The sequence below is a fragment of the Scyliorhinus canicula genome, chromosome 11 (assembly GCF_902713615.1).
Source record: "Scyliorhinus canicula chromosome 11, sScyCan1.1, whole genome shotgun sequence".
Lineage (NCBI taxonomy): Eukaryota > Metazoa > Chordata > Chondrichthyes > Carcharhiniformes > Scyliorhinidae > Scyliorhinus > Scyliorhinus canicula.
Window position 1 is genome coordinate 148,442,042 of NC_052156.1, and position 27,735 is coordinate 148,469,776.

Sequence of the window (27,735 nt, forward strand, 5' to 3'; positions counted from 1 at the left end):
TCCCTCCTCCGGAGCCTCCGCATATCTCCTATCCACCCTCACCAGCTCCCCTATCAGTCTCTCCCTCTGCTCCACCCTCTCCCTATGGGTTCGGATGGAAATCAACTCCCCTCTTGTCACCGCCTTCAATGCCTCCCAGACCGTCCCCACTCGCACCTCCCTGCTGTCGTTGGCCTCAAGGTACCTCTCAATACACCCCAAACCCTCTCGGCCACCTCCTCATCTGCCAGCAGCCCCACCTCCAAGTGCCAGAGCGGACGTTGGTCCCCTCTCCTCCCCCAGCCCGAGGTCCACCCAGTGCGGGGCATGATCTGAAATGGCAATGGCAAAGTATTCAACATCCTCCACCCTCGAAACCAGCCCCCTGCTCAGAATAAAAAAATCAATCCTCGAATAGGCCTTATGCACGTGGGAGAAAAACGAGTACTCCCTGGCCCTTGGCCTCGCAAACCTCCAGGGATCCTCCACCCCCCCCCCCCCCCCCCCCCCCATAAATCCCCTCAACACCTTAGCCGCCGCCGGCCTCCTACCCGTCCGGGACTTGGATCGATCCAATGGGGGATCCAGCACCGTGTTGAAGTCCCCCCCCCCCATGATCAGGCCCCCCACCTCCAGGTCCGGAATGCGGCCCAACATGCGCCGCATAAACCCCGCATCATCCCAGTTTGGGGCGTAAACATTCACCAGGACCACCCGCTCCCCCTGCAGCTTACCACTCACCATCACATACCTCCCGCCACTGACAGCCACCACATTTTACGTCACCTTCTTCCCCACCTCAAATGTCACCTTCTTCCCCACCAGGATCGCCACCCCCTGACTCTTCTCATCCAGCCCTGAGTGAAATACTTGGCCCACCCATCCCTTCCTCAGCCGAACCTGGTCCGCCTCTTTCAGGTGTGTCTCCTGGAGCATGGCCACACCCGCCTTCAGTCCCTTCAGGTGCGCAAACATCCAGGCCCGTTTGACCGGCCCGTTCAGCCCCCTCACATTCCAGGTTATCAGCCGGATCAGAGGGCTCCCTGCCCCCCTCCCCTGCCGATTAGCCATAACCCGTCCCCTGCCCACCACTGGCCAGCGTCCCCCACTCTGCCAGTTCCCCACGGTGGCAACTCCCCCCCCCCCCCTCCCCAGCACCCCCTGCATCCTCCAGCTCCTTCCTGACCGTTTCAGCAGCAACCTGGTTACCCCCCCCCCCCCCCCAAGGCTAGGACCCCTCCTAGCCGCGCCCCCCCCCTTCGTAGCACTCCCGTGAGCCAGCTAACTTCTGCTGACCCCAGCGACTCCCACCCTACCTCCGACTCCTCCCCACGTGGGACTACCCCTCCTCCTTCGTGCCCATCAGCAGGCCCTCCCCCACCTTGCGCGGGGGAAAAAAAAACCAGCCAGCAACAGCCCGCGCTTCTCAGCCCCGACTCCGCCCCCACCATCTCACAGCGTGGGAAACCTGAGAAAAACCCGCGCTTTCGCCCTGCCCAGCCTCCTCTAGGGCAACTCCCATTGCCAGTCCCCCCAACTAGCTCCCCGCCCTCCCCATTTACCCCCCTGTCCGAACCCATCCACCAGACCCATAAAAAAAAGACATAACGACATCACCCCACCCACCCAAGGCCAACCCACATCTTGCATTAAACAGAGCAAACACAAGTACAGTATCATACAACATCCCCCATCTTAGACCCTCAGTTTGAGTCCAGTTTCTCGGCCTGCACAAAGGCCCACGCCTCCTCCGGGTACTCAAAATAATGGTGCCGGTCCTTGTAGGTGACCCACAGACGCGCCGGCTGCAACATGCCAAACTTCACGTTCCGTCTGTGGAGCACCGCCTTCGTCCGGTTAAACCCGGCCCTCCGCTTCGCCACCTCCACACTCTAGTCCTGGAAGATCCGCACCTCCGTGTTCTCCCACTTGCTGCTCCGCTCCTTCTTGGCCCACCGGTGCACGCACTCACGATGCACGAACCGGTGAAACTGCATCAACACCGCCCATGGCGGCTCATTCTGCTTGGACCTCCTAGCCAGAATTCTGTGGGCCCCCTCCAACTCCAGGGGCCCCTGGAAGGACCGAGCTCCCATCAGCGAGTTCAGCATAACGACCACATAGGCCGCCAGGTCCGACCCCTCCAGCCCCTCCGTGAGGCCCAGGATCCGCAAATTCTTCCGCCTTGACCGGTTGTCCAGCTCCTCGAACCGCTCCTGCCACCTTTTATGGAGCACTTCCGTGCATCTCCACCTTGGCCACGGCCTCATCCTCCCTTTCAGAGGCCTGCTTCTGCAGCTCCCGGATCGCGGCCCCCTGGGCTGTCTGAGTCTCCATCAGCTCTCTGATGGTAGCCTTCAGCAGCTCCACCTTAAGCTCCTGGAAGCAGCGCAGCAGAGTCTCTTGCTGCTCCTGCACCCACTGCCTCCGCCGGCCGCCATTTTGTTTTTCTTCCCCCGCTTTTCCAGGGGTGCTTCCACCGTTTTCTTACCCCACTCCTGGTCCGGACCATAGGACCGTAGGGATCGACTCCATTCCCCTTCCCACGCCAGGATTCGTCGACAAAGTTCCGTTGGGGGCCCTGAAAAGTGCCCCAAAGCCCGTTATTCGCGGGAGCTGCCGAACGTGCAGCTTCGCTCCGCATTGCCACCCCCGGAAGTCGGTGCCACAGTGCTGAGGAACGGGTGCGATCACAGCCCCGGGTCACTGTCCGTGTGGAGTTTGCACATTCTCCCATTGCCTGCGTGGATTTCACCCCCACAAATCAAAGATGTGCAGGTAGGTGGGTTTGCCACGCTAAATTGCCCCTTAATTGGAAAAAAATAATTGGGTATTCTAAATATATATTTTTAAAAAAGCTTTAACAGGTGGGTCGACGGTCCCTGCCTGATCCAGGATTGACTGATGTTATTGAGGATTTTGGGGGTGGATGGATGTCACTGAAGATAATCATCCTGCAGATCCTCAGCCGCACAATCAATACTGTCTAAACTTCATAAAAAATATCTAAGTAGCTGGGGAACAGGGCCTCAATATTGCCTCGGGCAATGAGTTAGTCTTGTATTCACAGCAACAGGCACCTCTTGTATTTCAGGTTTGATCAGTGATTAAAATTAAGTTTTGACAGTGATCTGACAGACAAGGAGTTTGGAATGCGACTGGCAGTCAGCCAATTGTACCCCCTATTTATACACATTAACCTGCAGTGCAATATTATCACAGTACTGTACATAATTACAGTATAGTGCTGTCAGGGAGCTATCCACTTCCCACAAGTTAACATCTCTGAGGAGGAGTTTTTGCAGCTACAGTTTGGGGTTGATCTGTTATTCCTGGTTCCAGTTCCTAGCCTGCCACTGGAAAGATTGTAGCGACAGGGAAAGGTGACAGCAGAGAATATTAGGAGAGGGAGGTTGAGGAAAAGGAACACAAAGCATGAGGCCTAGGTAGTTGAAGGCATGACCTGGAGTATTGTGTACAGTTTTGGTTCCATTATTTGAGGAGGGCTGTAGTTGCATTAGAGGCAGCTCAGAGGTGGTTCACTGGATTCCAGAGATGAGGGGCCTGTCTTATGAAGAGAGATTGAGCACTTTAGGGCTGTACTCTCTCGAGTTTAGAAGAATGAGAGGAGATCTACTTGAGGTATACAAGATGATGCAAGGTATTTACAAAGAAGTAGAGCGGATGCTTCCTCTTGTGGGGCAATCAAGACAAGAGGTCATTGTTTTAGGATAAGTGGTAGCAGATTTATTTCTCTCAAAGGATCATGAATCTGTGGAGTTGAGTAATTTTAAGGAGGTTTTTAATTAGAAATGGGTTGAAGGGTTATGGAGAGGTGGAGTTAAGGCTGAGAGGAGATCAACCATGATCATCATAATAATCTTTTAGTGTCACAAGTAGGCTTACATTAACATTGCAATTAAGTTACTGTGAAAATCCCATGGTCACCACACGCCAGCGCCTGTTTGGGTACACTAAGTGGAGCAGAGGCAAGGGCCTGAATTGCCTACTCCTAGATCCTATGTTCTAATGGGGTACAAATGTACTCATTTTCTTTTACAAAACACATCAAATACAGCAATAGCCAGCTGCCAGTGTAGGCACAAAGACCAATGCTAAATTCAGAGTTTTTTTTAAGCTATCAGAGGTAGACACCTAAAACAGGTGTCAATTGGTGGCCTAATGGCTGTTGAAAGATCTCTAGGAGAAATTTGTTGTTAAACAGAGAATCCTTCAGAAAATCCCAAATGGTATTTGCATCATTGTTCATCATTATAAAAATCAAAATAACTGCAACGCCTTGTATTGGTTTGAAAAGTGATTTAACAGTCCTCCATCTTAAAGAACACAATTCGGTGCAGCCTGGAGAGGTTGCTTTGATTCTGAAAGGATAAAAGGACGAGTCCAGAACGAAGCTCTACGGAAACCAACGTGATCTGATTTGCAGAGAAGATCCCTGCCTGCACTACTTTTTATGTCGGGGTCTGTCTGTATCACAAGATCAAATATGCACTTGCTGTCTTCCCTCAACCTATAGATCAAACCAGGTAGATCCATTAGTCCACCACCACTCCAGTCCTGCAGATTAACACAAGGAAATTGTATTCAACCAGGAAAAGTATTAGTGGAGGCATTACTCAACAGAAGAGTACAGTAGTTCACAGCATTAGACATCAGCCCACTGAGACTATTCTCTATATCTCAATGACTTGGCTTCACTTTATTCAAATACAATTTGGTAGACCTGCCCATGGAGTAAGCCTCCGTTTAAGGGTAATATTTCTGCCCGAGACAGGTGCAGTATTTGATCTCTGCTCCAGGCAGATCCATTGAGTGGAGACAGGAATTCCAGTTTCTGAACAGTGGCGAGCAGGAGACGAGTCTTGCCACTGAACGAGTATGAGTCAGACTAACAACCCATTCCAAGGTGCAGCAGATCTGGCTCCTAGATTCTCCACCTGAAAGTTGTGCATTCAATTTCCACTCCAGAAACCCGAATCTAGGCCAATATGCCCAGTGCAGCAGAGGGAACACTGCATCAAGGGTGATTCCATCTTTTGCATGAGACATTAAATGGGGGGGGGGGGGGGGGGGGGACATCTGTCCTCTCAGGTGGACAAAAAGATTCCATGGTACTCTTCCAAGGGCAGCCTGGGATTTAGCTCCAAGGTCCTGGCCCATATTTATCCATCAACCATGGGAACTTGCTGTGCACAAATTGGTTGTTGCAGTGACTACATTACAAAAAATACCTCATGAGTTGTAAAGTGCATTGAAACATCCTGAGGTTGTCTAAGGAGGCACAGAGAGGCAAGCCTTTCTTTTAAGGACTTTGCTATGGAAGCAACCCAGAGCAAAGGTCTGCCAGGTGGGAAGAAACAGGCTACCTCATATACAGCTAGCCTTGGAAGAGAAGATCACAGCGTGCAAATGTAGCTTCACAGAACAGGTATTAAGCAGATGAATGTTCAGGAAATTAAGCTCATCCTAACACCATAAACTGCATCTACATTAAACAGGGTGTAAATCTGTCTGCACAAGTGACCAGTAAAAATAATATAAACTGAAGCCCTGCCACCTATTCATTTTCTATTACTGCACGTTAACCTTCTCCTTACAGTAATGGATTTCATAATTTTAAACATCTAGTGTGCTCATGAGTCTAGTGGATAGGAAGGTTACAATCCCAGACTTGTGCTGTTAACAATGCAGCAGTGAAGGCAGCACGGGTAGCACTGCTGCCACACGGCACCGAGGTCCCAGGTTCGATCCCGGCTCTGGGTCACTGTCAGTGTGGAGTTTGCACATTCACCCCGTGTTTGCGTGGGTTTCGCCCCCACAACCCAAAGATGTGCAGGCTAGGTGGATTGGTCACACTAAAATTGCAGCTTAATTGGAAAAAATTAATTGGGTACTCTAAATTTGAAAAAAAAAGCAATGCAGAAATGTGAGCTTCTGTGCCAGTCAGATGTACATATGTGGGGGTTGACAGAATCAGACTTGTATGTGATGATCCAGAGGTCAAATAGCCAGCTCCACATACAAAAATCATTGCCCGTGATCACATAGGAAGAATGAACACAGGTTTGAATACAACAGGATTCCAGCTTTTCCAGAACCAAGACCTCAGCAGGAATCTGCAGTGGGAGAGGAGGGAATGGGGGAAAAGAGAAACTCTTTTTAAAAAAAAAAATCAAATGGGTCATTCGCTGTCATTTGGTACATCATCCCGACCCCATCCATTTAGCATTCCAGTGGGACCGTTCCCTCGTGACATCTTGGTTCAATCTTCCATCAACCACTCACCTTCCCTTGCAAGCATGGGTGTTACACCTGTTCTGTGAGCTTCTCCCTTTCCATTGTTCCAGGCCCCAAACACTCCTTCCAGGAAAAACAGCAATTTATTTGTATTTATTTCAATGTAGTATGCTGTATTTGTTGCTTGCAATGGAGTCTCCTCTCCCTTGGTGAGATCAAATGGATTTGGTGATCGCTTTGCTGAACACCTCCATTCAGCCCTCAAGTGTGACCCTGAGTTTCCAGTCGCTTGTCATCTTAATTCTCTTATCCTCGATTCCGACACTGATTCAGCAAAGCTCAAGGAAGAGGATCTCCTTTTTTCAATCCAGCCCATACAACCTTCAAGACGTAACATCCGAGTTCAATAGTTGTAGAGCGCGATCACTGTTCCTGGTTTTTTTCCAGATAGCAAGTGCTGAATGATTCTGCTTTTGTTTATTTATCTCATTACTATCTCCTTTTACTTTGCACCACCTTGTCTTTGTCACTTAGCTCACTATCAGACATTCTGTTCTTTCCACCCCACCTTCCTGCATCTGTACTTGCTTAAATGTTAAAGATGTAACAATCTTTTTCAGTTCAAAGGGTCACGTGTAACATTAACAGCTTCTTTTCACAGATTGCTACCCTGTTCAACCAAGTATTTCCAGCATTTTTTTTTAATACTGAATATTATGTCCCTGCTTATTATTTGCAAAATACCCTTTCTTCCCAATCACAGGCCCCACCACTCTCTTCACTGCATCCCAGATGCCTCTCTACCCATTTTATACGAGACCATGCCCCTACCAGGAATAGGATTCAGATCATCACTAACTTATCATACACATAATCATTATAGCCAGCAGAGTGAAATCTCATCAGCCCGAGCTAGGTTTGAATCTAATTCCCAGGGTGAAATCACAATGATTGACCTACTGCAATAACCAGACAGACCGTCTGAGAAGTCTCCTTTCCCCCCCCCCCCCCCCCCCCAAAAAAAAGTTCAACTTTATGACTTTACTACAAAAAAGTCGAAGATATAATTTATCGCACTCAAATCTGAGTCTCTTTCAGAGTCCTTTCTGTTTAAGAAAAGTCTGAACATTTCTGAAGACCAGTTTATACCGTTGATACAGGAATAAAAATTAAAGCAGGGAAGTGAAATTGCTCAGTCATAAGGAAATGCCCAGTGAATCACAAGTTCCTGATCTGAAGGAAAAAGACTCCCTTCACCAGTTCATGAGCAAGTCTGATGTGTGCATACAGGGCGGTATATGAAGTGCCCTGACAGAGGCTCTCCCCTAGAGCAGTCTATCTTCGATTCTTCCCTCTCCCAAAGGGATTCACAGATTAGGGGAGGACTTCCCAACAGTCCTACGTAACAAAGAAAGGGGAAAGTGGTGCAGCCTTCAATGAACCCTGCAGGTGAGTCAGTGGGCTTAAAAACTAATGGTGCAACACCCAGATCCAGCCGAGAGCTACTAGTTCAGATTGAGAAGCTTCTTAAAGTCTTTAGCAAGAGAGTGAGGGAAGGTGGACTTTGATCCCACCTGGAGCAGTTGAGACAAATACCATAGATGCATGTAAGGGGAAGCCACATGCATACATGGGATAAAAAGGAACGGAGGGATATGCTGATAGGTTAGAGACCCATGCAAAGCCAAAGCACCAGTACAGACTAGTTTGGCTGAATGGCCTATCTGTGCTGATAACTCTATGAAGCTGTTGCTGCCTGAACTTTCACTATAAAAACAGCCACACGCGTTTATTAGTATTCATTTTTTTTTAATTGTTCTCGAAATGGTTACAACACCAGACGGAACAGCACTTGCACACCCTCATCCCCCCCCCCCCCCCCCCCCCCTGCACTACCCTCCCCACCCTCTGCAGGGACTGTCGTTCCCCACCCCCCCCCCCCCCACCCCCCTCCCAGCTCGACAGTGCTGTCCTGGTATGTTTCTGTAAACAGCCACTGTCCACCCACCCCTTCACTCGCTTTTTTTAAATTCTGACCTGTTATTCAGTCGCGGTCGAAATCTTCACAACCAATGGAGGTGACACTCTTCCACCCCCTCCTCACTAAAGGTCGGGCTCAGATCCACAACTCCACGTCCCAGAGATCCATGGCTCCGTTTTAGGAATTCTGGATTTTTTTTGTGTTTTTTTTTTATTAATGCTCTTCCTAATTTTTTTTTTAAGTTGTGACACAGCTGAGGTTACAAAGCTCATTCTGTCCTTTGTCCATTAATCATGAACACTAAATATGATTTTCATTTTAAAAATCATTAAGTCTCTTGTGCTACGCACAATAATCTCCCCTGCCCCATCCTACCCTCCCCCCACCCCAAAAATAAACAAAACAAACTCCTCCCTGAAGGAACTCTGGCTGATTTAAAAGCTGGTTTATTCCAGATCCTCCTTTTACATACAAGCTTGAGGCAACTGAATTTCTGCCACCAGTCATTTTGGCTGCTGTTCTTTCATGCTGTTGATCCCCTGTTGAAGCCATCTTGATGCCGGGAGGGGGACAAAAATCCTGGACCTCCCCCACCCCTTGCATGCCCTGATGCACAATGCCAGGGAAGCGGCACCTATGTGGCGTTATGCAGTAGGGCGTTTGGCACTTATCTCCCAGGCTACAGACCTCTGCTTGTGATTGTTTGTCCCATTTGCTCTCGCTGGGACCCGGCCATGGCATTTTGGGTTTTATTTTGATTTGCATTTCTGGTCTTTTTTTTTGAGACACAGTCCTCTGTGGAAAGAATAAACAACAATTTTAGAAGAGCGTACAAAATAATTTTTTAAAGTTACATTGAATAATACGCTGACTCCGAAAGCAGAGTGTTAGTTTTCACATGTACGCTGTGACACCCTCACCACCACCTCTCTTACCTCCTCCACTGTTGCTAAAATATCAGACTGTTTATCCAACATTAGATGAACAGAAATTTCCTCCAATCAAACACCAAGACTAAAGTCACTGTTCTCAGTCCCGGATTCAAACTCTATCCCCGTAGCTACTGACTCCATCCGTGACCCTGGAAATTGAGGGGCTAAACCAGGCTCGTCAGAATCTTGGTGCCTTATATGACCCCAGGATGAGCTGCTAACCACATACCCACACCATCACTAAGAATGTCACTTCCGCCGCCATAACAATCAGCTGATTTTGTCCCTGCCTCTGCTTATCTGCTGCTGTAACCCTCACTCATGCCTTAGTATCTTTACCCTTAGTATCTTTACCCTCAGCTATTTCCTGACCATCCCCCCACATTCTACACGTAAGTAAACTTGAGATCCTCCAAAGCTCCGTGTCTTAACTCGGGCATTGTCAAACACGGGAGCGCAACCCACGGATGGGTCACGGGCGGGTGTCGGGAGGGTCGCGGAGCAGTCCGTCACGGCGCTCCCGATTGTGCAAATCTGCGCACAACAGCCGCAGCGTTAATAACGCCGGCTGCAAGCGGCCTTCAAAATGGTCGCGATCATGTAAAAAAAACTATGCGCATGCGCGCTGATGATCGGGCACGCATGCGCAGTGCGACCACTTTTTTAAAAAACGGTTGCAGCTTTTTGTTTTGCAAGTTCGGGGGGGTTTTATTCATTTATTTTGTTCATTTTATTTTTATTTACAAGTTCGGGGGGGTTTTATTTGATATAATTTTACAGGGGAAAAAATGCAGAACTTTGGACAGATGGAGACACCGGAAGGCTTCACCTTCATCCAACAGGTTCCATTGGAGGAGCGTGTACGAGGGCCAGAGGGACCCAAAACCATTTCCTCCATTTTTGTCAGCAGCAAACAAGGTTAAGAGAAAGTGGTGGGTCGCGAAGGTCGGCCGGCTGGTAAAAATGGGTCCCCGGAAAAAAAAGTTTGAAAAACACTGTCTTAACTCTCACCAAATCCCATTCACTGATCCACTACACTGACTCTCTGTTAACCAACATTTTGATTTTAAAATTCTCATCCTTTTCAAATCCCTTATCTCTATAACCTCCTCCAGCCCGACGATTCTATGATACCTTTGTTCACCCGAATCCCGAGAATCCCCAATCTTTCCACCATTAGCAGCCATGCTTTCAGCTGCTCTGACTCCAAGCTCTGGAGCTTTCTCCCCGAATCTCTTTCCACTATTAAAATGCACATGAAAACCTACATCTTTGACCACCTGCCCTATTATGGCTTAGTGCCAAACTTTGATTTCTAATGCTCCTTTTGAACCACCGGAGGACAACAATTTTATGATGTTAAAGGCATGATGTAAAAACAAGTTGTTGCTGTATTTGCAAAGCTCTGCAGGGAAAGAGACATGTTTTAACACAAGAATATGGAGGAAAAGGAATCGGAAGATACCACACATAGGGAGAAAGCAGAGGATAACTAGTGGGATGAGGTGGGGATGGAAAGGCTGTGGAAAATGAAGGAGAGGGGGAGGGAAGGCTGGCAGGAGCGGGAGTTTGGGAGAGGAGGGAGGGTAAAGCTCAGCTGGTGAGGGAGAAGAGATTACCAATGGTGAGGTAGGTTTCAGCTGGCAAAATGTTGAAACATTTCTTCCAAAGAGAAGTCACGGGTAAGCCAGTGAATGAACATTCTGAAAGGTGGCGGTGACAAGGGAGGATTCACTGGTGGGAGCACAGGAAGATGCGTGATATAAAACACCACTGTGCACAGTTAGGATGACTCCGAGAGAAATGGGAAAACTGGTGCTGCTTTCAGGTTAGAACAGACCAGGTGAGAGCTTTAGTCAGTTGCTTACTCAGCAATACTCGATGTTTAAACTACAAGTAAAATTCTGACACTGAATTCCTCTCTCTGCGAGCAAGCAGCTGGGGAGAAAGTCTCTAGACCACTATTGAAGGTCGTGTCACGAAGAGAAGATGCCTCAGAGTAAAAAGGCTCTGAAATTGCCCCGATGGTTCAATGAGAGACGTGCAGTCTCTGCTGAGTTGTCAGATCTTCGGGTAGGATGTTAACTGGAATATGTGTCTCGGTGGTGGAGAACTCTGAAGAGGAACATCTGCTAGTACTGTCAGGTGACAATTCAGTGAATCCCTATTGGAAACTGCATGTGAGTGAGGACACAGCCCGCACTTTCTCCAGAAAGGGAGAGAGAGAAAAGTCAAGAGCGTGGGAAACCGAAAGAGACAGACTACTTCAAATGTATTCTTCAATTAGTGTGAGGTGGCCAGCACAGATGGAGGCATGCAGTCTGTAAACCTAACACACCCAGTTGATCTCTTTTTTTAAAAAATTCTTCTATTGGATATGGCTATCGCTGGTATGGCCAGCATTTGTTGTCCATGAATACTTTTGAACTGGGTGGCTTGCTGGGCCACATTGGAGGACAATTGTAGAGTCATATCTCGGCCAGAAGAGGCAAGGATGGTATATCTCCTTCACTAAAGGGCATGAGTGAATCAGATGGGTTTCACAGTAATTGATGGTTACCATGGTCCCCATTACTGAGACTAGCTTTCAGTTCCTGATTTATTTTAATAATTAGTTGAATTTAAATTCCACCAGCTGCTGTGATGGTATATGAACCAGCTTCCTCAGAGCGTTAACCTAGGCTCTGGATTACTAGTCCAGTGACATTACCACCATGCCACTGTCTCCCACCTTGGAAGGATTTTAAGGACCTCATTGCATCTCCTTACATTGCAATCTGCAAGATTAACTGATATTGAGTTTATTTCTGTGGCGGAGTGGGTAGAGGAGGGTCACATAAAAAAATAAGAACTGAAACAAGAAAAAAAGGTCCAATGGTTCCTCACATAAGAGGCATTGGTCTAAATGGCTGACATCTACAGCTGCATTTACGGATACAAGGACAGCTCTTACCTGGGAGACTGATGCAAGTCATGGATTTGTGAACACAGCTATCGGAAGAGGCGCGTGAAGTCTCTTAAAGCCCAGCAAACTTTCTTACATTCATCAGAACTGCAACAGGTAAAGGAGGTGCATTTAAACCAACAGAGCTCGGAGTTAAAATAACATTGAGCACTAGGTTAAATTAGCATTGAGCACTGGTCTGTATAAATTACAAGTACAGAATTGCAAGTTAAATTTACAGAGCTCGGAGTTAAACTGACATGGAGAAATGGGCTACGTTAACACTAATCTACATTAAAAACCAGCATACAGCCCAGTGTTAAATTACCAGAGCCCTAGGTTAAAACAATGCTCTTATCTGGGCTCACACAATTCATCAGGGACAAGAGGGGGAAAAAACACCAAAAAACATTAACTTTACAAACAGGCAAAGGATGTTTCAAAGATGACAATGCTCCGATCTAAAGAACGGCCAATAGAATAAAGGCCAGTGTCAGGTGAATTGAATATTCTGAATTCTCCCTCTGCGTACCTGAACCGGCGCCGGAATATGGCGACTAGAGGCTTTTCACAGTAACTTCATTGTAGTGTTAATGTAAGCCTACTTGTGACAATAATAAAGATTATTAAAGGAACCACGACTGATGACAGTCTTTTCGGTAAATGGGTCTCAGTGGTACTGAGGCAAACTCATCCCTGCACAGTTGGGATCAATTTCTCCTTTCAGGTAAATCTCCTGCTCAAGGAAATAGCTGCATTTATTTATCGACGTAGAAAATAATCAAAATGGACAAACTTGTTCTTTTTGATGCTTTTGACTTCTGATTCCAATTTATTTTTCTCCTTTCTCACACTTCTAAATCTTGCCTGGGGTTCAGTTCTTTTAGTATCATCTTGTGGTTACTCTCCAAGTGTGAGGGACAGCAAACTGATGGGAGCTGAACTCCACATTAGCTACACACATATGCACTTTCCAGCAGGGAGAGGGGTAACTGGATAGCAATCAGGAACTCTGGCTGATGTGGTTTCTTAACTCACAGACAGAGATAGAGACCAGTGGCTGCACTACTGTGCCTGGTCAGACTGACGTTAGCAAATACACAGTCTCAGAATCAAAACCTTTGAACTCCCTGGTCTGTGGCAGTTCAAAGAACTGGGGCTGGCATGGCCTCCCAGCTGGCCATTTAGATAAGTCTTTGTACAGTTTATTAAAAAGGACAATCTGATTGCAAAACCCACTCTACTGAAAAGTAAATCTCAAAGTACATAAAAAAGAAATAAAAGCTTTTTTGGTAAGAGAGCCTGCTGTAAAAAAAAAGGTGGTGTCTTGTTCTGTTTAATTTGGCAAGTGCATGAAGATCACATAGAAGTCGTGTTTCAACCAATTCAATCACGAATTTACATGAATAAAGCTAAAGTCAAAACCCAGAGAATTATTGTTCACTAAAAACTCTTGCTGATTGTCAAACTAGAAACATAGGTGTAAGCTAAAATTGGTAAAGCTATGATTCACATTTAATGTCTAAAATTATCACACTGCCATGTTTCTGAGTGAGCCTATATTGGGGCTGTCGTGCATCACAAGTTTAATTGCCCCTTTGTTGAGTAAATATGGTCAATCACACCTGGAAAAACTGGAGCAAGGGGGCTAAAAAATAATATCAAACAGGGTCCCCTTTCCCATTCCTTGGCCAGCTCAAATGATGACAGAACCCAGCTTGGGTGCAATGCCAAATTCAAAAATCAGACCGTACAGAAGCACAAACAATCGCTGACTCATCTACCCCAGTCAGTTTGTTTAAACTATTAGCAACAATAAAATTTCAACCTTTCAAAACAACTTTCTTTTGTTTAGAGTTGAACAATGTGGAAAGCAGTTTCAGAGCAGAGGGCTCAGGAGGCACGGGTTGCAATTAACAATCATTCCTGACTCGGATGTGTGCGAGTGCACAAACTAGTTGAGGCCATAATGTATGATTCGAGTCAGAACTTGCCAGGTGCCAGCATCATGTACTATGGGGAGACTTAGTGATTGGCTTCCACTCCAAACAATCAGAACTTGCACAGGTCTGAGCATGTCGCTGAGAGTTAATTCATTGAAAGTTTTCCTCCCCTGTAACTGATATCTCTGTGGAAATGGGTTAGAATCATAGAAAATAAGAGCTAGAATTTCCCCCACTACTGACATCAGGCTGATAGGTCTATTATTCCCTGTTTTGTCTCTACCTCCTTTTTTAAAAATAGTGGGGTTACCCTCCAATCTGTAGGAACAGTTCCAGAGTCAAGAGAATTTTGGAAGATGACCACCAATGCATCCACTATTTCAAGGGCCACTTCCTTAAGTACTCTGGGATGTGAATTATCAGGTCTTGGGGAATGTAATCGACCTTCAATCCCATCAATTTCCCCAATACCATTTGTCAACTAATAGTTATCTCCTTCAGTTCCTCCCTCTCTCTAAACCCCGTGTTCGCCAACATTTCTGCTGTGTTATCTGTGCCCTCCTTTTGTGAAGACAGAAGCAAAGTATGTTTTCAGCCATTTCTTTGCTCCTCATTATAAATTCCCTTCTTTCTGACTGTTGGGAACCTATGTTTGACTTCACCAATCGTTTTCTCTTCACATAGCAACAAAAATGTTTAGAGTCAGTTTTTATGTTCCCTGCAAACTTATTCTTGTACTCCATTTCCCCCCCCATCTTAATCAATCCCTTGGACGTCCTTTGCTGAATTCTAAACTGCTCCCAATCCTAAGGTCTGCTGTTTTTCTTGGCCAGTTTGTATGCTTCTTTCTTGGATCTAATACTATCAATAATTTACCTTGTAAGCCACAGTTTGGCCAACTTTCCAGTTTTATTTTTGTGCCAGACAAGAATAAACAATTGTTGCAGTTCACCCATGCACGCCTTGAATGTTTGCCATTGTCTGCCCACTGTCATCCCTTTAAGCAATGTTTCCCAATCCATCACAGCAATCTCACGCATCAGATCAACAAAGTTTTCTTTATTTAGAATCTGGACCCTCGTCTCAGAATCAACGAAGCCATGCTCCATCTTTATAAAAAATTCTATCATATTAAGTTCGCTCATCCGTAAGGGGTCTCACATAGCTAGATTACCAATGATTCCTTTCTCATTACACAATACCCAGTCTAGAATGGCCAGTTCTCTAGTTGGTTCCTCAATTTTTGGTCCAGAAACCAATCCTCTATACACCTCAGGAATATCTCCCCTACGGTATTGTGACCAATATGATTTTCCCAATCTATGTGCAGATTAAAATCACACACTGATGTCCCTTTGTCACGTGTTTTTAATTTTCTGTTTAATGCCATTTCGAACATCACCACTAGTTTGGGAGTCGATATACAACCCCCACCAACATTTTTTGCCCTTGGTGTTTCTCAACTCTACCCATACAGATTCCACATTGTCGGAGCCAATATCCTTCCTCACTATAGCATTAATTTTCTCTTTAGCGCCATCTCCTTTTCTTTTTTGACTCCTTCCAAAATTCTGAACATCCCTCAAAGTTTAACTCCCATCCCTGGTCACCCTGCAGCCGTGTCTCTGTAATCCCGACTATATCATACCCGTTTGCATCTATTTGTATAATTAATTCATTCACTTTATTGCGAATGCTCTGCCCATTAAGACACAAAGCCCGAAGGCTTGACTTTCCAATATTATTTGTCCCGTTCTCACATATGGGTGGCACGTAGCATAGTGGTTAGCACTGTTGTTTCACAGCGCCAGAGTCCCAGGTTCTATTCCCTGCTTGGGTCGCTGTCTGTACGGAGTCTGCACGTTTTCCCCGTATGTGCGTGGGTTTCCTCCGGGTGCTCCGGTTTCCTCCCACGTGTTCCGAAAGACGTGCTGTTAGGTGAATTGGACATTCTGAATTCTCCCTAAGTGTACTCTAACCGGTGCCGTAATCTGGCAACTGGGGGATTTTCATAGTAACTTCATTGCAGTGTTACGTAAGCCTACTTGTGACACTAATAAATATTATTATTGTTAATTCTGGCCCTTGATTTCTCTGCCTATCACTTTTCATATTCCCCTTTCCATCTTTTGATTTTGTCCTCGATTCGCCCTCCTCGGATTTGTTGCATATGTTCCCATCCCTCTGCCATTTTAGTTTAAACCCTCCCCAATCACTCCAGGAAATGCTTCCCCTAGGAAATCAGTCAGAGTCCTGTCCAGATATAATCGTCCGGTTTGTACTGGTCTCACCTCCCCCGTTCGCAATGCATCATGAATCTGAAACCCTCCCTCTCACACCATCTCTTCAGTAACGTATTCATCCGATATACCCTACTATTTCTACTCTGACTAGTATGTGGCACTGGTAGTAATCCTGAAATCACTATCTTTGAGGTCCTCATTTCTCAAATCTCTTCCGAACTCAAATATTTTGCTTTGAAGACCTCATCCCTTTTATTTTTAACCTATGTCGTTTGTACTGATGGGCACTGACCACTGGCTGTTCACCCTTCCCCTTTAGAATGTCCTGCAACCACTCCGAGGCACTCTTGACCCTTGCACCAGGGAGACAACATAAAATCCTGGAAACTCATTTTCAGCCACAGAAACGCCTATCCATTTCCCATACGCCATTCCCCTCAACAGTATCCACAGCGGTATATCAGTTTTGAAGGGGAATGGCCACAGGAGATTCCTGCACTGCCAGCCTAGCTCTCGTGTTCTGCCTTGTGGTCACCCATTCCCTTCCTGCCTGTGGAATCAGAGCCTGCTGTGTGACCACCTCTCTATATGTGCTATCCACGATACTCTCTATCTCGCAAATGCTTCAGTGTCCCCAGCCGCCGCTCCAGCTCCTAAATCCAGGCTTCCAGAAGCTGCAGCTGTAGAGAGTTCCTGCATACATGATGGTCGTGGTCTGCCTTACATTGGTAGGAAAGTTCGAGGACAGCGTTGTGCAATTGGTGAGCTGCAAAACTTGTGACCCATTAGGAATGGCTGGCTTTGCGAGCCCACAGCAGCTGTTCTCACCTGGTGACTTGCTTGTGAAAATCAGTCAGCTGCTTGTGTGTTACTGTGATAGCACCCCCTGCTGCCTCTTTAGGTAATGACTTGAGTGAAGCTTCCAACCATCGGCAAAATGTCTAAAGGAGACAAGAGCAAAGAAACAGCCAAAGATTTATAGAAAGCGCAAAAAGTATTAGTGTTCAGGGTGAGTTGGGAAAACATAGTTTAAATTCCAGGCAGATGCTACTTCTTGATTTTGTTACACTTGGATGAATATCAGATTCATAAAACAGACAGGCAGCACCTCACTGAATTGTACTTGTATATACAAGAGAAAGGGGAAATGTCGAGAGATTGTTGGCACACGCGAGCATTCTCACATACACTGCACTTACTTTCAGATACAATCATACATTAACACATATACTTCCTCTCAGAGAAGAGGAGGAGTGTATTTTAACTAAGGAATCTGAATAACTTGCAAAAGAGCCCAGCACCAGCAATACGCCTGCATTCCTGATTCAAGAGTTTGTGAAACTGGGTAATACACTGGCAAGGAAGGCTGAACATTGTGTTATTGTGCAACACCGGACTGAAGTTAAATTAAAAATCCTAAGGCCGTACAAAATTGAAAATTTTACACTCTAGGTTATTTGGTTCTTTGAAATAAACATGAAATTCTCGCGTTGCTGCACCACGTTTTGCAGGTGAGAACAACACTGCTGTGAGTGTAATTACTGCAGAGCTGTTCTATCAATGCATCATTGGAAATCTGCAACACCCTGCTGAGCCAGTTGTCAGTTTGTGAGTGCTTAGTGTTTCTTGTTTAGAGCCTGACTGGCCTTTCAAACCTGGAACCGCCCAGATGTACAGGTTTAACTGGAGTGGATGAACTGCCCGACGGGGACAAGGCAACTGTGCAAAACTGCCCAGTGCAACAATAACTTGGTGTTTGTAAAAAGACTAGGGAAGCTGGGAAGTCTCCCTAAAGGAAACGGCCACAAGGTGATTTAAAGATATGTTCCAAATCATAAAGGATATTTAAAAAGTTTTTAGAGTACCCAATTATATTGTTTTCCAAATTAAGGGGCAATTTAGTGTGGCCAATCCACCTAACCTGCACATCTTTGGGTTGTGGGGGTGAAACCCACACAGACACAGGGAGAATGTGCAAACTCCACACGGACAGTGACCCAGGACCGGGATCGAACCCGGGTCCTCAGTGCCATCGGCAGCAGTGTTAACCACTGCACCACCTTGTCATAAAGAATTTTGATAGATCGGGTGAAACTGTTTCTATTGGCAGGGCAGTAATCAGAGGACACAGATTTAAGGTCATCATTAAAAGAATCAGGATGCGTGGGGGAGGAAGAGATGGCAACAATGGGAAGAATTATTTTAATGTAGTGAATTGCTATGAAGTGGAATGCATTGTCTGAACGGGCATGGAAGCAGTTTCAATAATTTCTTTCAAAAGGGATTTGCATTCAAACTCAAAAACGAAAGATTTACACAGGATTAAGGGAAAGAGCAAGCGAGAGAGGCTAAATGGATAGATCTTTTAAAAACCCGCATGGGCACACAGGGCTGAATGGCTTCCTTTCATGTTATATGGTTCCAAGACTGCAGAATCTTAATCAGAGGTCACAGGAAGGTTGGTGAGTAAAAGTGAAAATGTCACACCATGGGAATAGGGGCACCTTTTCCTCACACACCTCACCCTTTCCTACAATGATTAACAAGATAAAGCCTCCAGCTGTTGGTTAGATACAACTGTGATCTTACCGCTCTGTCGACCTGCATGATTTCCCATATAACCTCTGCTAGATCCGGCAAGGTATAAGGTGGAAGGCAGAAGCACACAGCCTGGAGCAGTTGGTTGACCAGTTGCTGACCGTGTTGGGTCATCACCTGCTTGATCAGTTCTTTCCGAATTTCAAAGTCATCCTCATGCTGTGGAAACAAGATCGAATTATTACTACTACTTTGGTTTCAGTCACTATGCTGTGATTGGCAAGTCTGGGGAACTTTTTTTAAATTGAGAAACCTATTCACAGCCCCCGATTCTGGGTTAAAGAACAGCAAGGCCAGAGAGAAGGAGAGGCAAGTCAGGAATCAATTCTGAGGTCGACACCAAGCTTGAGTTTTGAAAGCCTGTAGACCAAACTCTGGTTTTATAGGACTTTAGACTGTGACAAGGTTGTGATTTAAGAGTGTAGAGATTCCCACGGTTAACAGCAGGCCAGAGACAAGAGGTCCCATAGTCTTGGGGAAGAATGAGCTTGAGTATGGAACAGGCCAATGATCCTTATTTTGAAAGCTTAGTAATGTGATAGTACACCATACGTGATTGTTAGGATGTGCATTCATATACCTCCATTAAATGGGCAAACAGGAAATCTGCATATACGGTAACGGTTTCATAGAATTTACAGTGCAAAAGGAGGCCATTCAGCCCATCGATTCTGCACCGGCTCTTGGAAACAGCACCCCACTTAAATCCACGCCTTCACCCTATCCCCATAACCCCAGCTAACCTTTATGGACACTAAGAGCAGTTTATCATGGCCAATCCACCTAACCTGCACATCTTTGGACTGTGGGAGGAAATCAGAGGAAACCCACGCAGACACGGGGAGAACGTGCAGACTCCGCACAGAGTGACCCAAGCCGGGAATCGAACCTGGGACCCTGGAGCTAGGAAGCAACTGTGCCAACCACTGTGCTACCGTGTTGCCCACATCATCATCTATACAACACGTCGTCACATCTAGCATATATTTTACAGATTGTCCTCAAACAAGAATTAGGTTGAAGTATAAACACAAGCTGGACTGTAATGAGACAAAATTATTTAAAAGGAAAGTTATTTACTACAATCCAAAGCATTATGGATCCATCACATTACGTTTGATGGAGAAAGCAAGGCTTTTCTTGGCAGAGCAGAAATGTGTGCAGCAGACACAAACGAGCAGTCATTTTTCACAAGATCTCACTATGAAACGACCATTGGATGTGATGGCCAAGGGATGAATGTTGGCCAGGACACCAGAATGATTCTCTCATACATGTTCAAATAATGCTGTGGGATCACATTCATCCAAACAAATAGACACAGAGCTGTGATCATGTGTCCCAGACAGTGCAGCGGTCATTCTCTGCCACAACCCAGATTGCATATTGAAACCTTGGGAGTGGAGCTTGAACCTGCAATCTTCCAAGTCTGGGGTGAGAGAGCACTGACACTCGACAGCCTTTATCAAGTTAAAGACATTGTGCTCTTTGTGAACTCTGGGCTCAGTCATGGAGCAAACTTACGTCTTTGGCAACCCCTGTGTGGATAAGATCCCTCAAGAACTTCATAATGCTGCAGTTGGCATCCCGGTGGTCAAGGATGACAGCTGCAATGGCACAGTTCAGGATGTGAACGATGATCTGACTCTGCAGCAGTGTGGTTGGACTTCGCTGAATAAATCTGTGCAGGGAAAAGAACAGGAATTCAATAAATACTGAAGGTGCAAAAAAATCTGAACAAGTGGTATTGAGAAATTATGATGACCAGGAAGGATTGAATATGTTGGGCCTTAAAAAGGCCTTTGAGGAAATCTATTGAGGTCATAAAGATAAATGGCTTGACAGATGTGATACAGTAAATATTTTTCCACTTGTGGGACAGACCAAAACCAGAGGACATATAATTTAAGATGGTCACTAAGAAGTTCAATAAAGAATACAGAAAACATTTATTTACTCAGACTGTGGCTAGAATGTGGAACTTGCAACGCATGAAGTAGTTTTAACAAATAGCGTGGATGCATTTAACAGGAAGCTAAACATAGGAAAGAGAAAAATAGAACGATATGCTGATAGTGTTCAAATGTCCACAGAAAAATAGCTGTCATTGCTCAAAAACAAAACATTTTATTCCTGTGCAGCATCTCCCAAGGGAGAGTTTTACAAAATATCTCTAAGTTCTATAGATAATGGAATGAAACTCCACAATATCAACCTGCACATATGCCTCCATTATTCAAGTCTGCAACCAAGCATTCAAAAGATTAAATTTCCACAGTTTCAGCAGAACAGGAACCAAGTCAGTACGTAATAATCCTTCTAATCTTCAAAAGAAAGAGCTGGATAAATATCTGGTTAGGAATGGATTGCTGGAGTTCATTGACACATCAAGCTCTGCAACGTGGCAAAATTGCCAGAAGGGAGGGGGGTTGTGTGTGATTTTTTTTTTGGAAACGCAGCTAATTGTTGTGATTTTGCATGCATTGCCTGAAAGAGTGATGGAAGCATTTTCAAGATTACCTTTAAAAAGGGAATTGGATATACTTAAAATGGGATCATTTGCAGGGCTAAGGGGGAAAAAGCAGGGGAGCGAGTTAAATTGGATAGCTCTTTCAAGGGCATGATGGATTAGATGGCCGCTTCTTGTGTTGTAAGATTCTCCAAGAGGCACAGAGAAGTGATGGCAGACAGCAAGCCCCACTATCACTGTGTGCTAGCATTCACAATGCCTGGGTAAATCTGAGTTCCAGTTTATCAATGAAGTAGAGGGATGCAGAGGAAATTGAAGCCTCCCTCACCCGATTCCTAAATTAGTTTAGGTTTCAGTTTGGTTCAAGCAACAGGGAACACTGGCTTGATGTTGCGGCAGATGAGAGTGACTTTGCCACACAGGATATGAAGGGCTCAGTGGCTGATCTGGAAGCCCCCATTACAGGTTCAGCAATCTTGCCTCACCTAGGATGGAGGCCTGGTCAGCACCAAGTTGGTTGATTGCTACTGCAGGAGCAGTACATGTTCTTCACAAAAAAGGGTTTTTGGCCAGGATGGGGAGTATAAAATGACCAGTGGTGTCAATCCATAATCAATCTCACTGCGCTGTTTACAGGGGCTGGGGGTGAGGGGGAGCAGTGGCACATGGTGCAGAGTGAGAACTGGAACCAGTGGAGATTCCAACAAAACCATTGGAGTCAACTCCGCACAGTTCAGGAATCAAACCAGAACGTGCCTCTGTGCACAAGACTCAGTTCCAGAAAACAGTGCATTTAACACAAGAGGTTAGACTAAATGAACTCAATGCAGAAAATGCTGGAAAAGCTCAGCAGGTCTGGCAGCATCTGTGAAGCGAGAACCAGTGTTAACATTTCAAGTCCTTGTGACTCTGAAGAGCAGGGAAGATTAAATGCCTTGTTCGGGCAAATAACCTGACAACAAACACCTTCCTAAAGAAAAAGTGTCAAGAGTGTATAGGCCAATACAAGATGTGCAAATGTACCAAAAGGACAACTGTTCCAAGTAAACACCATCGCAACCCCTCCAGACAGGAGAATATTGCACACAGTTCTCAATGTACCTGGTTGCTAGGCGGAAAAGATCATCCACTGTGTCTGGGTGATCTCGAAGGCCGTTTGGTTGTTCGAGCAGCTGAAATGTTGGCATACACAATGCCTGTAACAACAAAAAAAAGTCAAGAGTTAAAGGCACACATCTGCTGGCCAAATGGAGAAAGATGGCCACCATTGTCACCTAGCAGGGAAGGATGGTTCAGCCTGGCTGCCTTATCCTGCATCTAGCTCAGGGAGATAAATTCAAATGTAGGTGTCCTGACACTGTGTGGGGTGGGGTGCTCATCAGGTTGTCAGTCAGAGGATAAATATGGCAACTTGTCTGAATGCAGCACAGTCAATCATTCATTCAGTCACGCTGAATTTCACTATTTGAAGGGTTAAAGCTCACAATACAGAGTATCACTGAGGTTGTAGAGAAGAGGGAGTGGCTCAATAAGGTGATGCTGCGTGTGGTTTTAAAAGGTTGCAGAAGGTTTCGGAGAGCGTGTTGAGGAGTTCCACAATTCTGTGGTCCTAGGTCCAAGCAGGAGACCGTGTTGTGAGCCTCAATTCTCTGGATCTCACTTCCCATTTTCAGAAACTTCAATACCTACAAATGTGGCTGAGCCCGGGTTCATCTTTCACTGCTTCCCTCGAGACATTTCACTCTAAAAGACAACTTACAAATTCAAGGTGTCATAATTTAGTAAAACATCCCAGAGTGCTTCACTGAAACGTTATCAAACACAAATCAACATGGACTTCCGGTGGCGGCCATGGAGTAAGCGGTCGCACATTTGGTGGCTACTCTGGAGCTGGATTTTTTCAGTCTTTCCCACCCAAAGGGTGCAGTATTTGAGGGAAAAAGGTACAGAGTGCCCGAGGAAGGTAATACATCTCTGGTGTGGCTGGTGCATGGATCAGCGGACAAGGAGCGCCACGAGAAAGAAAGAGCAGTTGGAGCAGGAGAGTTTGTGGTGTGCCACAGGTAAAGATGGCAGAGGGCAAGGGGGACTCCTGCCTGTCCAGTGGTCGACGGAGCAGCTAGCAGTAGAGGAAAGAGGCCTGGAAGACATGGCCACGGTGATAGAGCTGTTGAGAACTGGGATTGAGAGAGTCGAGCAGAGGCTGGAGTCCCAGGGTCGGGCGATTCAGAAAGTGGAGGCAGTGGTGGGGGAGCAGGAAGAGCAGGTGGCCTCGTTGACGGCGGAATTGGAAGTGATGTGGAAAAGCCAGAAGAGGCTGAGGGGGAAGGTGGAAGACCTGCAGAATCGCTCCAAGAAGCAAAACATGAGGATTGTTGGGATGCCTGAAGGCATTTGATGGTGCAGAGTTCGCTGGGTACGTGGGGGTATGCTGGAGAGGTTGATGAGGGAGGCACCTCCAATCGACCTCTCGAGGTGAACCGCGTTTGCAAGGGGCTGAGGAGGAGGCCACAGATGGGGGAGCCACCAAGGGCGATGGTGGTGAGGCTGCATCGCTTTTTGGATAAGGAAAAGATCCTACAATGGGCGAGGCAGACCAATAAGTGTACCTGGGAAGGAAGTGAGCTGCGGGTCTACCAAGACTTGGGTGCGGTGTTGGCAAAGAGGAGGACCATGCTCATCTGGATAAAGGCTGTCCCTCTTTGAGAAGTGGGCGAAGTTTGGAGTTCTGTACCCGGCCCGCCTGTGGGTGACATCCCAGAATCAGGAGCTCTATTTCGACAAGCCAGAGGAGGCGATGGACTTTGAGGGACAATGGACCGGAGGACTGTGAGCTTTGTAAAATGCATGGGGGTGGCGGGGGAGCAGTGATGGTGAGTGTTCCTTTTGTTACTCTTGGTGTGTTGACGGTTGGGATGATCGGGGGGGGATGGGAACTGGAGGGAAGCGAAGTTGGAGGCCTTGGGCAGGGGCCACCATGCTAGCTGGGCGGGCAGGTTAACGGGAGTGAAGTGGGAGGTTGCTTGGAGGAAGGTGTGTGGAGGGGGGGTTTGTTTGAGGGTGGGGGTCAAGTGTGGGGGGGGGGGATTGCTGACAAGGGTGTGGTTGGTGTGGCACAGTTCGGAAGTGATGGAGGGGGGGGTTGACGTCTGAGGGCAGGCCGAGAGGTGTGCGTGACATGGGCTGGCTCAAAAAGGGGTATGGCTGATTAGCAGGGGAAGGGGAGCCCCCCGACCAGGCTGGTCACATGGATCATGAGGGGGTTGAATGGGCCAATCAAAAGGTCACGTGTATTGACGCATTTGAGGAATCTGAAGGCGGACGGGCCATTTTTGCAGGAGTCACACCTGAAGTTGAGTGTCGGGGAATATTCTGGACCTGGACTTACATCGGTTGATTATTTTGTGTGTGTGTGTGTGTGTGTGTGTGTGTGTGTGTGTGTGTGTGTGGGGGGGGGGTGATTTCAATATGGTCATAGATCCAAGTTTGGACCGGTCGAGTCTCAAGTCGTCAAATGTGTCAACAATAGAGAGTTGAGGGGGTTCATGGGGGAGGGGCGGGGGAACCAGGAGGTTTGGAAGGCCGAGGACAAAGGAGTTTTCATACTTCTCCCGTGTGCACTGGGCGTATTCCCAGATTGACTTTTTTGTGAGGGACAAGGTGCTGCCGGCTGGGGTGGCCGACTCGGAGTATTCGGTGACTGTGGTTTCAGACAATGCACCGCATTGGGTGGATTTGCAGGTGCTTCAGGGGGAGGCACAACGGCCGCAGTGGAGGCTGGACAGGGGGTAGCTGGCGGATGAGGGTGTGTGTGAGCGGGTGCAGACTGCCATTCAGGGCTATGTGGAGGTGAGCAATACGGGGGAGGTCACACCCGCCACGTTGTGGGAGGCACTCAAGGTTGTAGTAAGAGGGGAGTTTATTTCGATTCGGGTGCACAGGGAGAAGGCAGGACAAGAGGAGGGGTCAAGGATGGTGAATGGGATTTTGAAGGTGGACAGGATGTATTCGGAGGCGCCAGAGGCAGGATTGTTAAAGGAGAGGCAGAGGCTCCAAATGGCTAGTCTCTACAGGGTAAGCGGAGGGCCAGAGGGGCAGTGTACGAGTACGTGGAAAAGATTCAAGATGGTAGAAACAGAAATAGCGGTAGACCATTCAAGTCCCATGTGCCTGTCCACGATTAAATCTGATTAGCTCTCATCTATACCCCAATGCAAGCAGGGAAGGTCCCGGGGTCAGACAGGTTCCCGGTAGTTTTATAAAACGTTTAGGGAGGACCTGCGACCACTGCTGGTGAGGGCGTATAATGAAACGAGGGAGAGGGAGAACTTCCCCGACATTGTCACAGGCTTCCACTCACTGATTCTAAAGAAGGATAATGACCCGGAGCAGTGTGGGTCGTACCATCCAATATTGTTATTGAACATAGAATCAAGTTATTGGTGAAGGTGCTTGCATCACAGATTGAGGACTGTGTGTAGGGGTGATAGACGAGGATCAGACAGGGTTTGTGAAGGGGAGGCAGTTGTCGGCAAATGTGCAGAGGCTACTCAACGTAATTTTGATGCCTTTGGAGGGACAGGGGGTAGAGGTAGTGGTGGCACTGGATGTGGAGAAGGCTTTTGATCGGGTGGAGTGGGCGTGTTTACTGGAGATGCTGGGTCGGTTCGGGTTCACGCAGGGATTTGTGGATTGGGTCCGGCTGTTACACAAGGCGCCGGTGGTGAGTGTGTGGATGGACCGAGTGAGTCTAGGGTACTTTGGGTTACACCGTGGGACGAGGCAGAGATGCCCACTCTCCCTGTTGCTTTTTGCCTCAACAATAGAGCCATTGGCAATGTCGCTTAGGGCGTCGAGGGATTGAGCAAGGGGACACAGAGCATAGGGTCTCGCTATATGCAGACGACCTGTTATTATACATCCCGGACCCTGTGGGCAGCATTGGGGGTATTATAGAGATTTGGGGGGGAAATGTGGCCTGTGTTCGGGATATAAATTGAACATGGGAAAGAGCGCGGGGTTCCCGATTAATGCCAGAGGGCAAGAAAGAAGACTATGGGAGTTGTCGTTAGGGTGTTGGGGACGAGCTTCAGGTGTGTGGGTATCCAGGTGGCAAGGAGCTGAGCCCAGCTGCATAAACGGAACTTAGTTCGATTGGTGGAGCAGATGAAGATGGCTTGCCGCTGTCTCTGGCTGGGCGGGTGCAGACAGTGAAAATGACGGTGCTGCCTAGGTTTCTGTTCGTGTTTCAGAACCTCCCAATCTTTGTCCCCAAGTCGTTGTTTATGGAAGTCAACAGGCTGATCTCCCGGTTTGTGGGTGGGGAAGGCCCCACGAATATTGCAATGGTGTGTAAGTGGGCGGTGGAGGAGGGGTCGTGTAGGGGAAAGAGCTCGAAGGCTTTGCTGTTGGCGCCTTTACCGTTCTCGCCGGCCAGGTACTCTGTGTGCCCAGTGGTGATGTCAGCCCCAAGGGTGTGGAGGCAATGGAGGCAGCATTTGGGGCTGGAGGGTGCCTTGTATGTGTACCGATCTGCGATAACCATAGGTAACCATAGCGGGGCTGGAAGCGAGGTTTAGGGGTGGCGTTAGGTGGGGATTGAGCCTTTTGGAGACTTGTTTATAGGAAGAAAATTTGGGGAGCTGGAAGACTTGGAGGAAGTGTATGAATTGCGCAGGGGGAATGACATTAGGTACCTGCAGGCTCGGGACGGGATCTCGTGAGGAGACGGGTGCAATCCTTTCCTGGGCTTCTGTCCCTGGGGTTGCAGGCCAAGTTGCTGTCGAAAAATGAAATAGGGGAGGGGAAGGTCGGATATCTAGAAGGAATTGATGGAGTGTGAGGGAGCCCTGGTGGGGGATGCCAAGCGTAAATGGGAGGAGGAGGTGGGGGCGGGATGTGGGCGGCGACCTTGTGGCGGGTGAATGCGTCTTTGTTGTGTGCGAGGCTAAGCCTGATCCAGGTTAAGGTGGTGCATAGGGCTCATAGGATGGCGGCAAGGATGAGTAGGTTCTTTGCGGGAGTAGAGGATAGGTGTGGGTGGTGGTTTTGGGGCGGGGGGGGGGGGGGGGGGGGGGGGGGGGTGAATGAATCACGTCCACATGTTCTGGGCGTGTCCAAGATGGGTGGGTCCAAGTCCAGAGATTTTGGGGGGGGGAGAAGGGGGACATCTTGGTCTCTCTGATAGCTCGGAGACAGATTTTGCTCTTATGGCGGGACTTAGAGCTGCCAAAAGCGGGAGCGTGGGTGAGTGACCTGGTAGAATTCCTGAGGCTGGATAACGTCAAATTCGTTTTGCGGGGGTCAGTAGAGGGGTTCACCTGATGGAAACCGTTCATCGATTTCCTGAAAGAGGGTTGAGGGGTCAGCAATTGGAGGGGTGGGGGT

The 27,735-nt window shown here is 47.3% G+C and overlaps 1 protein-coding gene across 1 annotated transcript in view; it reads right to left on the reverse strand.

The window, feature by feature from the left end:
* Positions 1-8,647: 8,647 nt before the first annotated feature.
* Positions 8,648-27,735, reverse strand: part of tnpo3 (transportin 3) — a 77,507-nt gene continuing 58,419 nt past the window's right edge. Inside the window, exons 18-23 of the mRNA XM_038811713.1 lie at positions 22,450-22,544; positions 20,403-20,559; positions 18,870-19,037; positions 17,109-17,221; positions 12,104-12,202; positions 8,648-9,013 (exon numbers count right to left, since the gene is read on the reverse strand). Of these exons, the coding sequence (XP_038667641.1) occupies positions 12,142-12,202; positions 17,109-17,221; positions 18,870-19,037; positions 20,403-20,559; positions 22,450-22,544 (594 nt within the window). The 3' untranslated portion in view covers positions 8,648-9,013; positions 12,104-12,141. The remainder of the gene's footprint in view (positions 9,014-12,103; positions 12,203-17,108; positions 17,222-18,869; positions 19,038-20,402; positions 20,560-22,449; positions 22,545-27,735) is intronic.